Source organism: Mytilus edulis, chromosome 10 (genome assembly GCF_963676685.1).
Source record: "Mytilus edulis chromosome 10, xbMytEdul2.2, whole genome shotgun sequence".
Lineage (NCBI taxonomy): Eukaryota > Metazoa > Mollusca > Bivalvia > Mytilida > Mytilidae > Mytilus > Mytilus edulis.
The window spans coordinates 3,859,510-3,875,358 of NC_092353.1; the positions used below are offsets into that span (position 1 = coordinate 3,859,510).

A 15,849-nucleotide genomic window follows, 5' to 3' on the forward strand; every position below is an offset into this window, starting at 1 on the left:
AGCCTGTGAATAAATATAAGTTCAGTATTTTTGTAATTTTACTATTTATTCTGTTAACGTGAAATACCATCCGTTAAGCTCGAAATTATTCTACAAACACGCATGTAATATGAATATAAAATCAACTTACAATGCAAGTGTAATAAGTGTAATAAATTTTGTCTGTAACCATAACGGTACAGTGGTAACATAAACAAGTTTAATAATAAAGAAGTACCCAATCAATAAATCATCTATATATAACTTGTATTTAATGAATAAGAGAAGTCTTCGAGACATTCAACACAGTCTTTCACTGTTCAGTAGAAGCAATGCGTTCACACCAGTTAAAATTGTGCTTACTAGCAATGCTCATCGTATACGTCGATGGGTAAGTATCAGAAAATGCATAATGCTTTTATTACGGTATCTCATTAATCGTTGATGTCTTTTACAGTGAGGTCTAATGATTATTTGAATAATATTGATATTGTCCTGTTTCTTCATGATGAAGATTATTCAATAACCATGCCTGAAATAGGATATTACTTACACATATTATTTTTCGATGTATGAAGGAATGACATATTTTGTTCCAAACGGAAAGTGATATTGTCACAAGAAAGCAATTTCGTACATGTGTATAGTTTTTGCTTATTTTTTCCTCACATTAAAATCTGCAGATTTGCGTACTGCTGATTTAAAATGAACTTTACACAAAATGAAAATATCATGTTCTTCTGAGCTGCATTGTTTACAAATTGGGGGAAAAAGTAAGAATGTGTAATATATTAAGAGTTAACCATGAATAGAAGATGTTTATCAGGTAAAAAAAACATCATTTAACTACGTTAGTTTTTGTTTTCCAACTTGCGAGGGTCAACAAAATTTGTCTTCGTCGTTTTGATTATGTTCTGATATTCTAGGGTAACTTTCACCTTTAAACGGAAAATAATATATTGTGGTTCAGCTGTCTTGTATTTATATTATTTTAAAGTTAAAATTAGTTTAGTCCTTTTTCAATGCTTTGTATTTTGGGGAAACGAGCTTATGTTTTCTCCCAATCGATCTATGACTTTTGAACAAAGGTATACTACTGCTGCCTTAATTTATGGCAGATCATTGATAATTCCCGACTTTGTAAGGTTTCGGAGGAGTTGCAGTTCAATGTAAAGTACGTTTATGTATTCATGCAGCATTTTTTTTCTTCTGTATTCCAGCAGCTGCAAAACAAAGTATAAGAGTGAGGCATATACATCTAAATATTCAACAAGGTGTCTTGACGGATGGAACTGGTGGGCGTGCACAAAATACAGGTCAGCTATATGCGTATATGCACTTTTATAAAAATTAAAATTAATATACCAGTCCTGTGATCATTTATGCATAACCGTTCTACATAACAGAGGTTTAATAATTTTCTAAATTAATCACTTAAACGGTTCATTAAAACTAAACTTTTTGTGTTTGAATTTTTTCAATGCATACATACAATAGGTTCTTATTTAAAATTATTTTTTATTGTTGAATTATTCTCCAATGTCGTTGTTTCATTTTTTGTTTTATGTTGAAATAAACGTATTTTAACAGGGGATGCACAGTACATGCGTACCATTGTTATACAACTTTCTCTTAAAATATTTCAAAAAATCAATCGTTTTTGTATATTTTTTTAGAAATGGTTCGAATTCATCACATAAAAAAGAAAACATTTGCATTGACTGTTTTATTTCAGAACCTCACACAGAACAGTATCGTACCTATACTGTGGTAAGAATAATTTTATAGGTTTGGATTCATAAATTGAAATCATGATTTCTGATCAAGTGTGATCATATGGATGATCGACGGTACCTATACTGAGGGAAAACCAATCACGCTACATGTTGCACTTGACACTAAACACTTTCAATGTAAAAATATCCTTTTGAGTAAATATAACGACTTTAAAGTTTTATCTCCTAAAAAATCAATAAAAAATGTGTTTTTTTACAAAGTAGATTATTTTAAGAATGGGTCGTTTCGAATTCTGAACATGTTTGAGTGGTCTTCTTGATTTATTTGCTATTCGCATAAAGGAGTAGGTCCAGTAAGACCTCTTTTTGGCCCCAAAATATAGCAGTTTTACAAAATTTTTAAAATGAAAACTTTTAGTTATTTATTGGACAGTAGAATGCTTCTGCTACATAAATATGGGCTGTTTTTGACAATACAATGCACATATATCGGTTACTAGCACCATTAATTCATGCTAAATTACTGAAATCTTCACAATTCTAGCATTTTAGTTAAATTTTAGACAGTTTTCGTGTGAAACGAAAGTGGCAGCATTCGTGTTCATCCTTAATATTGAAATGTAAGTTGTATTTTATGATAATACATAGCATATATAAAGGTTAAGGATGAACACGGATGCGGCCACTTTCATTTTTGACAAAAATCATCTGAAAAATGTCATTGTTCGGCAGATTTGGTAGATTTTTCATATTTGAGCTTGAATTGGGTTGTTTTTAATGACTAAAGCAGTTAAAATCTTTCACATAAATAATTGATTCAAATGAAATAGACACTTAAGTGTTTAAAAAGTGGTCAAAATCTTTCGTAAGATGAACCTGAAATTTGAGGCCAAAATCGGTCCTTACCGGACCTACGCCTTTTGTTAAATCGGAATAAAATTGGAATTTTTTAAAGTGATAATCTTTACTGCGTATCAGTAAAATATGTTGGTTGTATTTTCCCTCTTATTTGGCCGCATACATATACGGATAATAAGCATGTTGCAGGACGTATACAGCTAGTAGAGAAGTAAATCGGAGTTGGTACTCAAGGATTTTAATATCATAGTAGAATTTTCAACTAATTTTGCACTGAGGTCTTATAGACTGCTTTAATAATCGTTTGATATATTCGGAGTGAAATTGATAACATTAAGCAAACATGTTGTTTTCTTTTCGTACTTTTTGAAATATATTTTCTATTTCCTTTTATGAGCGACTACAAACATGTACAATAAGGTATGAAATCTATCTGTACTTGAGTTTTAACTTTGACAAATGGTTTGTGCGTTCCTGAAGAAGGTGAACCAAAAAGTAGCTAATTGTAAAGTTGTATTTTCATTTTCAAATACATTAAGAGGTAAATATTCAAATACATAATGTATTGAAACCAGTGAGAGTAGATATCTGTGTCTTTATATTTCGTCAAAGAGGATGATCGTTCTTAAAATGTTTTCATGACTCGGACAAAACGTCAGAATAGATAATAAAAAATTATTGGTACTTAACAAATTATAATTCAATCTTGTTGTCTCATGATCTGAACGTTCTGACAAGAAAGGGTCTGTTACATTAAAAACCAATATACATAAAGTTAGCGTCTTAAACTGCATAATTTCTGTGTAAAATGTGTTATCTCTTTAGACGGAGGTTGGAGTAGCTGGTCTGCAATAAGTTGGACAACCGGTTGTTCCGCAACTTGTGACGTAGGCACACAGAATGGGCGACGAACAAGAAAGTGTACAAATCCGAGCCCTCTGAATGGTGGGAAACAGTGTTCAGGGTCGAGCACACTTGGTGTGACTCGTAAATGTAACGATAGAGACTGTCCACCTGGTAAATAATAAATGCATTACTTAATGCTAATACTAGTACGAATGAAATAAACATTCAACGTTTATAAGAATGTATAACAAATCATGTCAAAGCTGATTGTATAAATTTTTTTCCTATGTTGTGATTATAAAAAAAGTCGAGGCTCTAATTTTGTAATACAACTGCATGCTTTCCAAAAAAAAGAATTTTATTTGAAATTATATAAATAGATTCATGCTTTTCTTTTTATAATTTCCAACTGTTTTGAATTTTCTTTACACTGTTAAAAGCTAATATCTGTGAAGAATCTTGATAACAATGATGTTATCAAAACATATTATGTAACGACAAATCGTCGAACTGATGTTTTTTTCTCTCCCTTTTTACATATTCAGTTAAAACCAAAATTGATTCGACAATATTAATTACAACTCACATGTCGTATAACCTATAGCAGCAATACTTTTAACTATATCTTTTAACAATTGCTGTTTCGTCCAAGACAACGACAAATTAAATAATGTAAATAGGTGACAGTGACAAGGAATACTTACCTTTTTGTAGTCCAATCCCATCTTTGTAGTCGTTTTTGCTCTAGTTTTCGTATTCATTTTGTGAGATTAAAATGTATTTTGTTTTATTGTCTTATTTATTCTCCATTATGAAAACAAACAGTTTGTAATTAATTTTTAGATTATTTGGTATGAACGGTTAATACAACAATATTCTATTTTCGGTTTATTAAACAGATACATGTAGTATCTTTCACGATACATATATTTTCGCTCTTCTCAACGCGTTGTGTTCACTCCATCCGTACAAATTAATACGAGTAATCGTACACTTAATGTACTCCATTCTATTTGTATTTGTTTTCATTCTTTAAGTTGACGGTGGTTGGAGTAATTTTACTCCAGTGTCTTGGAATATGGACTGCTCCGCAACATGTAAATGTGATTACGGGGTAGAATCTGGATACAAAAATAGAACTTGTACCAATCCAGAGCCTGCGTATGGTGGTAAGGAATGTCTTGGGGAATCATTCGCTACTGACGTCCGTCAGTGTACTCTTAAGGAATGCCCAGGTAACTGTTTAATTTTGTAGTATGACAAAAACAATGTTATGAAGAGACTGAAATACTTTTGTCTGCGTAGTAAAAAGACTGAATAAGTATAAACAAAGGGAAAATGAACAGCAATACAGTACAGTCGTATATATATATATAAAAAAAGGTGTAAGGCCACGTTTTTTTCAAACTTCAATCATTACACACCACAAATAAATTGATGTTATATCAGCAGCCGATTTTGTATGATAATATATGCTTTCTTTCTTGTATCGGTCATTAAAAGAACACAACTATTCATTATGTGGAGTTCTCTTTCAACTCGGTTTTTGGATGGGTTTGTGCTGCTAGTTTAAAGTTTCCTATGTTGTGTTTTTGTTGTTCACTGCTGTTCATCTACATCAATTTTTTTCCTTTTTTGCCATGTCGTTTTACTTTTATATAAAAAAGAAGATGTGGTATGATTGCCAATGAGACAACTATCTACAAAAGACCAAAATGACGCAGACATTAACAACTATAGGTCATCGTACGGCCTTCAACAATGAGCAAATCCCATACCGCATAATAAGCTATAAAAGGCCTCGATAATACAATGTAAAACAATTCAAACGAGAAAACTAACGGCCTTATTTATGTTGACTTATGCGTTTAGATCTCCTTACCATGTTGATTGTTTTTCATATTGCATCTCATACTTCATCTATGTTAACTTCCATATTATGTATTATTTCAATTTAATATTTAATCTCTTTTGCACGTCATTCTCTGTACCTTGTTTTCTTGTTGTTGTTCTTCTTGTTATTGTAACATATATGCATGTTAACGTTAAATGCCTACTAATAAAGATGTTGACTCTTAAAGTTGATGGCGGTTGGGGTAATTACTCGCTTGTGCAGTGGAGCGGTCTTTGTTCGACAACTTGTGGTTTTGGAACAGAATCAGGCGTGAAGACCAGAACTTGTAGTAATCCTAACCCAGCTTATGGCGGTGATGATTGCGTTGGTGAAACAAACTCAACAGAAACTCGTCAGTGTAAACTAAAAGACTGTACAAGTAAGTACATGTATGTGCTTTTTTAGCTCACCTGGCCCACAGGGCCAAGTGAGCTTTTCTCATCACTTTGCGTCCGGCGTCCGTCGTCGTTAACTTTTACAAAAATCTTCTCCTCTGCAACTACTTGGCCAAATTAATCCAAACTTGGCCACAATCATCATTGGGGTATCTAGTTTAAAAAAAAATGTGTCCGCTGACCCGGCCAACCAACCAAGATGGCCGCCATTGCTAAAAATAGAACATAGGGGGAAAATGCAGTTTTTGGCTTATAACTCAAAAACCAAAGCATTCAGAGCAAATCTGACATGGGTAAAATTGTTTATAAGGTCAAAATATATCTGCCCCGACATTTTCAGATGATTCGGACAACCCGTTGTTGAGTGGCTGCCCCTGAATTGGTAATTTTAGTTGTTTTTGGTTATTATCTTAAATATTATTATAGATAGAGATAAACTGTAAACAGCAATAATGTTCAGCAAAGTAAGATTTACAAATAAGTCACATGACCGAAATGGTCAGTTGACCCCTTTAGGAGTTATTGCTCTTTATAGTCAATTTTTAACCAATTTTCGTAAATCTTAGTTTTCTTTTACAAAAATCTTCTCCTCTGAAACTACTGGGCCAAATTAATCCAAACTTGGCCACAATCATCTTTGGGGTATCTAGTTTAAAAAATGAGTCCAGTGATCCGGCCATCCAACCAAGATGGCCATCACGGCTAAAAATAGAACATAGGGATACAATGCAGTTTTTTGCTTATAACTCAAAACCAAAAAACATTTAGAGCAAATCTGACTGGATTTAATTGTTTATCAGATCAAGATCTATCTGCCCTGAAATTTTCAGATGGATCAAACAACCCGTTGTTAGGTTGTTGCCCCTGAATTGGTAATTTTAAGGAAATTTTGCCGTTTTTGGTTATTATCTTGAATATTATTATAGATAGAGATAAACTGTAAACAGCAATATTGTACAGCCAAGTAATACATAAAAATAAGTCATCATGACCAAAATGGTCAATTGACCCCCTAAGGAGTAATTTTCCTTTATAGTCAGTTTTTAACAATTTTCATAAAATTGTAAATTTTTACTAACATTTTCCACTGAAACTACTGGGCCAAGTTCATTATAGATAGTGATAATTGTAAGCAGAAAGAATTTTCAGTAAAGTAAGATGTACAAACACATCACCATCACCCAGACACAATTTTGTCATGAATCCATCTGCTTCCTTTGTTAAATATTCACATAGACCAAGGTGAGCGACACAGGCTCTTTAGAGCCTCTATTTTATGTTAATTATTTGTAGTAAGGTACAAACGAAAATGTGATATTGAGTCCTACGATCGTAGCATTACTTACACTTAAGATATACACATATACTAGATCAAAATTTATTGATGACAAAATTATTTCGGATCAGTCGGGGCGGACAATTAAAGGCAGAGGGAAATGCATCGATGTTTGTTTTATCTTAAATTATGTATCGAAGTATATTTTATTAATGCATTCGGAGCCGTTTACATTTTCCTTTGTCTCATTGCAATAGGTTAAAAATATGCTTCCAAATGTGACCATTATTGAAAAGTAAGTATTCGAAATAATTAAACGTTAACGTTGCTAGTTCTTATTTCGGTGATTTTAAATTAAGTTCACTGTCTGTACGAATCGTTTCGTTGACGATTAAATTACACAATCAAATGTGAAATTTCTTGTGATTGATTAAAACTATTTCCTGTTAAATAGTTTAACCATACAACTTCAGATAATACTTCGACAATTACTTGTGACCACAACGGACAGTACATCCCACATCCAACAGACTGTCACAAGTTTTACCAATGTGTTTGGACTACACCAGTGGAAATGGACTGTCCAACTAGTTTGGCATGGAATGAATTAATACTGACATGTGACTACATGGAAAACGTTCCATTGTGTAACCATTTGGGATCATCAGGCGATTCGTCTGGCAACACCAATATAACTACTACAGGTATTCAAATTAAATATTAAGATGAAATTGTAATGGCTTGGAACACAAGTATATTGGTAATCAAAAGCATTTAGATTAAGTTTATGCTGAAGAAACATATGTGAAACAGCAGATTAATATTAGAAACAATGATCAGTCGCTGGTTACTTACATAAAACGTTCTTAATGTCTGTATGTGTAAACCCAAACAGCTGAATATCTGGGATAATTTCTGAGGAAGATATTAGCTCACCTAATATCATTTCAAATTTCAGATGAATTTGAATGTGGAGATAAGACAGGATTTTTCGAAGATACTAAACATTGCACCAAATTTTATCGTTGTGTACACGGCCAGAAATACCATATGTCTTGTGCAGCTGGAACATTCTTTAGTGCAGGATCATGCATTGCTGGAGAGTGTTAAAAAGATCATATAAGTTGATTGTAGATATTGCAATGTAGTAATCAGGTATTATTTTAGAAATCGCCTTACAATGTCAAATCAATCTATGTTAACTGAAACATTAAAAAAAGAGGCAATTTACGTTCAAAATCCAGATCTCGTTCATACAGGTGCTAGGGATCGTCTTAAACTTTTGCTGAAAGCTTTAACAAGTTTGTTCCCATGAATGTCTCAGATAGAGAACAGCAATACACTAGCTGGTATATTGCTGTGGGTTTTTTCATGTTGAGTTTCTGAGTTTTGTTCTGAATTCAGAATCCATGTATTAGAATTCAACGCATTAATGAATAAAGGATTTTTTTTAAAATAAGTATTTGTATATCTAAAGTAATATCCAGTTTCAATTATCAAACCAACTGTCTATAGCGAAATGGTACTTCCTTTATTCTAATTTCATCATCAGATTAGTATTGTTAACATGGGACATGAGCTGAACGTATAAAATGAGGAAAGAGATTTTTTATATCGAAATACGAAATATATGTTATACCTTATACATATATTTATTTTCTTTTTTTCAGGTTAACATAATCCTATACCAAGATACAACATAATCAGACTATTTAACATTTTTATTTCTCAATAATTTGTGAATTAACATTTATCTTATTAATTTCAAAAATGAAATATGTTGCTATTTTTTATTTGAAAAGTGCTATTAACAGACTGATAGTATTCATTTTGCTACTGTTTATATTCCGAAAGGATACGACATTTGATATTCCGGAAAGAATGAGCATTTATTATTTCGGGGTGAGTGGTAAGAGGACCACCTTTTGATATTCCATAAGTAGTGGTTTGGGGACAACAATTTGATATTCGGGAAAAGTTGCTAGGGGGTTTGGGGGATGCAGAATAATTGTTTTGCATGTTTGAAGTTTCATCTGTTGCTTTACATGCTTTTTTTTGTTAGCAGAAATTCATTTGCAGTTTTCAAACAATTATTTCATGCAATTTGAGTTGAAGAATATTATTAGTTACATAGTGTGCTAGTGACCTAATACGGTATATATGGGGTCAGTAAATTCCATATGGGGTGAGAGCGAAGCTCGAATCCCCATATGGAATTTATTGACCCCATATATACCGTATTACGTCACTAGCACACTATGTAACGAATTTATCTTACCGACTATCTTAACGTGTGAAATTAAGACTAGTGGTTCTCAAAATGAGCAAGTCTGCAATACTGTAAGCACTAAGAAAATACATCCATTGATCCTACAAAAACAGATGCCAACAATAACTTGTAAGGTTTAAATGTGTTTTATGAATTTGTTTCAATCTTAATCATCAATTTCTTCGTCTGTTGGAACTTTTAAGATTTTTTTTCTCAGTACCGTTTTGTTTTTTTATAAAGGGACATAACACCATTACTAACCGTGTATGAAATAAGCCCCACCCCCTTCTTACCTAATAAGGAATATAAAGGGACGTAACTCCACTACTAACCGTGTATGAGATAAGCCCCGCCTCCCTACTAACCTAATATCAAATATACACGGTTTGCACGCGGACGCTTTTAACCAATCATATTCCTGGAAATGTATAGGAGGTAAGATAAACGTTTTTATCCTATCATTTTCTAGGTCATCTATAATTTATTTCACCTCTTATCATGCCAAAAGAATATACATTTTCAAAATCTTCTCGCCACCAATCCCAAGAAAATAAAATGGTTGTACCCTTATGGAGCCCACTTATATTAAAGCAATCATGTTTCGATCTTCAGACGCTACTGGAATCAACTTACATTGCTTCCGAATCGTTTTATTTTTTTCAAATAAGCATATATTTTTTGTATGTACAACTTTAATTTTAACTGTGAAACAAATAAAGTTTTTAATTTGAATGATATCAATATAAATAGAAGTGCAAACATTGTATCTAGCAAATTAAACTAGACTTGTACATGTACTTGTCTGAAGAAAACAAATCATGACAATGGTATTAGTTTGAAATGTACTATAAGTGATTTTAACATTGTATCATTATTGTTTTTCCTCAATACCCTATAATTAAAACTTACAGTTACACATTGCAGCTTTAGACAGTTTACCATCATTACAAAGGATTGATTGTGCCCCAGTTTTGTGCCCAATTCTAAAAAGTTTTTATTTTTCATGTTTTTATGACATTATCCTAATTTTGTTTTTATACTGCAACTTAAATAAATACATTGATATTAATTATATATTAATGAACCCCTGACTGGGGAAAAAATGTTCCATGATGAAATTGACACTGCACGAAATATGCTGTGTTACTATATTTAGGAAATAAACACAACTAGTTGCAGTATATCATATTTTATCAAATACATTTGCTAATAAAATTGAGAATGGAAATGGGGAATGTGTCAAAGAGACAACAACCCGACCAAATAAAAAACAACAGCAGAGGGTCACCAACAGGTCTTCAATGTAGCGAGAAATTCCCGCACCCGGAGGCGTCCTTCAGCTGGCCCCTAAACAAATATATACTAGTCCAGTGATAATGAACGCCATACTAATTTTTAAATTGTACACAAGAAACTAAGATTAAAATTAAAATACAATTATTCAGAGAACAATTGAAGGTCTTTCCATTAGTAAAGATCTATTTTGATATTAAAATATGAAAAATCAGTTTAAAATGTTAGTTCCTATGGCTTTATGATGTATAAATATGAATTTGAAGCAAAGGTCAAAATCTAGAACGTCCTATTAACCTATGACCTTGACCTCAATTTCAAGGTCACAAACCAAGGACCTTAAATCACAAGACCCTAGATCTTTAATATGTTTGGTTAATGAGTAATACCACTTTACGCGTAATTCTAAATGTAAGATGGACAAAAACTCCAATTTATTGTATGCGCACCCTTTCAACCAAAATATACAAGTAAGGACATGTCGCAACAAACAATTTAGTAAAAAATATTTGTCGATATGTCTTATGGTATTTAAAAATAAGTGAAAATAAGCCAAAATCAATTTTTAGAATATGACCTTGACCTTGACCTTATTTTCATTTTTTTGGACCAAGGATCTCAAATCAAGAGACCCTAGGTCTCTTATCACTTATGGTTTACCAGTTAGAAACGCATATCACCTATGAATATCAAATACATAAGGGGGAATAACTCTCATATGGAGTCTCCGGATAGCTTCGGTCAAAACTAAAATCATAATCCTGAAGATGTAACGAGCAATTTTGTAAAATAAATTTGTCGTAATCTTTTACGGTTGCGAAGGAGTAGTGGCCACAAGAAAAACAGTGTTTGGGGAGATAACTCTTACAACGTAAAGTATTTTGTTACGCGGTTGTAAATTTTTAAAGCGTATAAACTATACGATATCATATTCCAAATATCTAAGCGACATCTTTTGAAACATCAATGCTACGCAAGAAAAGAATTAGGCGGAAGAAAAAAAAAAATAATAATAATAATAGTCAGAAGAAATCCAATTGGTCTTTCCACGGAAAGGTGGAAAGACCTAATAATACAAGACTAACAAAGGCCAGAGGCTCCTGACTTGGGACAGGCGCAAAAATGCGGCGGGGTTAAACATGTTTGTGAGATCTCAACCCTCCCCCTATACCTCTAACCAATGTAGAAAAGTAAACGCATAACAATACGCACATTAAAATTCAGTTCAAGAGAAGTCCGAGTCTGATGTCAGAAGATGTAACCAAAGAAAATAAACAAAATGAAAATAATACATAAATAACAACAGACTACTAGCAGTTAACTGACATGCCAGCTCCAGACTTCAATTAAACTGACTGAAAGATTATGATTTCATCATATGAACATCAGGCACAATCCTTCCCGTTAGGGGTTTAGTATCATACCATCATAACATATATGAGAAGAACATAACCCGTGTCATGCCAACAACTGTTTTTAGAATAAATGTGTTTAGTTCCGATGCAAAGACCTTATCAGTGACTCAATATTAACGCCAAAATATGCAATCTTTAATAACTTGACAACAGTATCGTAATTATATCCCTTCTTAATAAGTCTATTCAAAGGTTTTGTAAGTTTCTGAGGTGAATACTGACACCTTTGTGCTTTATAAAGAATATTTCCATAAAAAATTGGATGTGAAATACCTGAACGTACTAGAAGTTTGCATGTTGAGCTATATTTACGAATGATGTCTTTATACCGATGATAAAATTTAGTAAATGTTTTGACTAGTTTGTGATATCGAAAACCCTGGTGTAATAATTTTTCAGTAATACATAAATTTCTCTCGTTAAAATCTAAAACATTGTTACATACACGAGCGAATCGTACAAGTTGAGATATATAAACACCGTAAGATGGTGACAAGGGAACGTCACCATCTAAAAACGGATAATTAACGATAGGAAATGAAAAATCATCCCTTTTATCATAAATTTTAGTATTCAGCTTTCCATTAGTGATATAGATATCAAGATCGAGAAAAGGGCAGTGGTCATTGTTAGTATTAGCTTTATTTAAAGTAAGTTCAACAGGATACATTAATATACATACTGAAGTCGTCATTATTGAGAGCCAAAATATCAACCAGACTCAAGCTGGCAGCCACTTTTATCGGCCAATCAAGATAGCAGCCACTTTTTTCCAGCAGCCAATTTTGACGATATGTCTAAAAACCAAAAAACTGCGTGAGGCTCAAACGTTCCAAAAATCGCTAAATCCTAGTTAAATGCAATCTAACAGCGGAAATCGACAATTTCACGGTTTCTGCTAATTTCTAAAGCATTTCATTCCGTTTTAAATATGTATGTAAGCGGTCTGTTCTTTATTTGACATTCGATAATTGATATTCAATATCCAACCGACTGCTAGCCGTCGGTTCAATATTTAAATTTAGTTGAAAATCACTATAAAGCCTGAGGGAAAAGATACCATTTTATGACCCATTCAAGCTGTCATAAATTTTCGTTGTCCTCGAATATAAACCCTGATACAAGTTGTATATTTGTCTTTATGTTATATAGATTTTTATCAATAAAACATAACAGAGGATTCACCAAAGATGTAATTTAATATATAAAATATGAAACAAAATCCAATTACTCCAGGAACATATAGAAATATACATAGAAATACTTATGGAAAGCCAAAAAAGAAAAGAAATTAATAGTAAAAAGCTACCAGAGACTGCTTAAATGAAGGTGACCACCCTAAGACGACTTTGGACCTCTGTGGTGGCCAGACGGGCCCGGATCCCAGAAAAATATTTAAGTGGGGAATAGCTTGGGTCAATACCTTTAAAATGAGCTAGGTCCGGTTCGGAACTTTGCCGTTGGTATATGCCAAAAAGTACCGAATGTATGCATATGGTTAAAACGGAAAATTACGTTAAGGGGCACCTTTGAACCTCTGTGGTGGCCACACGGGCCCGGATCCCAGAAAAATATTTAAGTGGGGAATAGCTTGGGTCAATACCTTCAAAATGAGCTAGGACCAGTTGGGAACTTTGCCGTAGGGATATGTCGAGGAGTACCGAATGTGTGTTTAATATGGAAAATACGTAAATGTGCAACTTTGAACCTCTGTGGTGGCCAGACGGGCCCGGATCCCAGAAAAATATTTAAGTGGGGAATAGCTTGGGTCAATACCTTCAAAATGAGCTAGGTCCGGTTCGGAACTTTGCCGTTGGTATATGCCGAAAAGTACCGAATGTATGCATATGGTTAAAACGGAAAATTACGTTAAGGGGCACCTTTGAACCTCTGTGGTGGCCAGACGGGCCCGGATCCCAGAAAAATATTTAAGTGGGGAATAGCTTGGGTCAATACCTTTAAAATGAGCTAGGTCCGGTTCGGAACTTTGCCGTAGGGATATGTCGAGGAGTACCGAATGTGTGGTTAATATGGAAAATACGTAAATGGGCAACTTTGAACCTCTGTGGTGGCCAAAGTTCCGATTTAATATTTTTCTGGGATTATGGCAATCCTGACCACAATTGGGGTTAAAAGTTGTGCCTAAACATATTTTCATAATAATCATGTCAAAAAATACACAAATACAAACATTATGCTATGGTAACGTTGTTACCATAACGCTATAGTGAGTGACGTTATTGTATTATTCATTAGCTATCATGACGATTAAACGTATATAGAACACACAACGCATTTATTGAGATTTTTTAACATTTATGGTGCCGTGACGGACGTTAAAGGCAATACGTGTCGGCAACAGAGCAGCATTGACGAAGCTATGGATCAAATTCGAGGAGCTGAAAGAGAATCCTGAAAACGTCAAAATGGAGGAATTCAAAGCCATAGAGTATGCCGTAACCCAGAAAAAGAAGATCATTCATGATTTAAACGAGAAGATGAAAGAAATCCAACACGAGGATCACATTGAACAAGAAATTACAGACTCGGATGAGTATATGCTTGATTTAGACAGTAAACTAAAGCAAATACGAAAACTTAAGCAAACAATCAAATCCCCCAACAATAATTCTAATTTAAAAGAAAGTAAACAATGAACGCTAACACTGAATGCTATATACCTACATCAAACGCTATTTATACAAACACATCAGCCGTTTACATGCTAAACACTAGAAAACGAATTCCATCGGAGGAAAATCCTACCGGAAATCAATCAAGCAACTTTATTGGTCCGATTTTACAATCATACAATACTCATGAAGATTGTTCGTATATACAACCACCAGCCCAACTACCAAATGTATTTAGTAATGTAAATCATAGATTATTTTAATTAGATTAGCCACATTTTGACGGGTATGTTTTGCAGTTGAGCACATTTTGGGACCTTTACGAATGTACCATACACTAAAATAGTAGCCTTACACCAATACAGAAATTTAGTTATCTGAAAGCCCAGCTTATAAGAACTGCCGCCCAAACCATAGCAGGATTTGCGCTTACGCACACCAATTATGAGACAGCCGTTTGTTTGCTAAGAGAGAGATTTGGAAACTCACACAATTTTTTAATGCTTACATGAAATCACTCATGAGCTTACCCGCACCGACAAATGATGCATTTAGCTTGAGATCTTACGGAGACAAACTTGAATCATATGTGCGAGGATTAGAGTCCCTTTGTCAAACACCTGAGATGTATGGTTCGCTTTAGTTTTGGACAAGTTACCGATTGACATGAGAAAATATATTGCAAGAAAACGCGGGAGATATAACTTGATATTGAAAAATCTACGAATAGCAATAACTAAAGAGATTGAAATACTTAAAGCTGGCGAAGGAGTCATGAATTCAGACATATTGTACGCCACTGCACTTTTTAATGGGTATGCAATCACATTCATACAAGAGCGAATTCAAAGACACACGTAAGATGGTAAATACACATACATGTATAATTGTTTTAGCTGAGTGCCCTGAAGTAAGAGACGTAAACATAAGAAATCAAATTGTAAAACAGAAACAGTTATGCTTTTACTGTAAAGGGTCACATGTGTAGCCGCATGCCACTCTACTGAACGATGGAAAAAGTTTAACGGAATACATCATACTAGCATATGTTAAGGAAAAGAGGTAATTCCAGGTATGACACCGCAGCCTACAATACAATAGTCAGCAATCAACGTAGCTGAAACACCAAACGAGACTACAGTAATGTATCCATCACATCAGAGTCACGACATTCTCCCGAAAACAACAACTGCACCAGTTGTAAATAACGACCAAGAACTAGAAAGTAACATCTTATTTGACGAGTGAGCACAGC

General features: G+C 33.6%; 1 protein-coding gene across 1 annotated transcript; it reads left to right on the forward strand.

Moving 5' to 3' along the window:
• The first annotated feature begins 269 nt into the window (after window positions 1–269).
• Window positions 270–9,098, forward strand: LOC139493165 (thrombospondin-2-like). Its single transcript, XM_071281346.1, has 9 exons — window positions 270–370; window positions 1,200–1,295; window positions 1,715–1,749; window positions 3,399–3,590; window positions 4,457–4,654; window positions 5,501–5,692; window positions 7,458–7,688; window positions 7,943–8,139; window positions 8,655–9,098. Exons 1-8 carry the CDS (start codon window positions 312–314, stop codon window positions 8,092–8,094), a joined length of 1,155 nt encoding a protein of 384 aa, XP_071137447.1. The 5' UTR covers window positions 270–311; the 3' UTR covers window positions 8,095–8,139; window positions 8,655–9,098.
• Window positions 9,099–15,849: the final 6,751 nt, after the last annotated feature.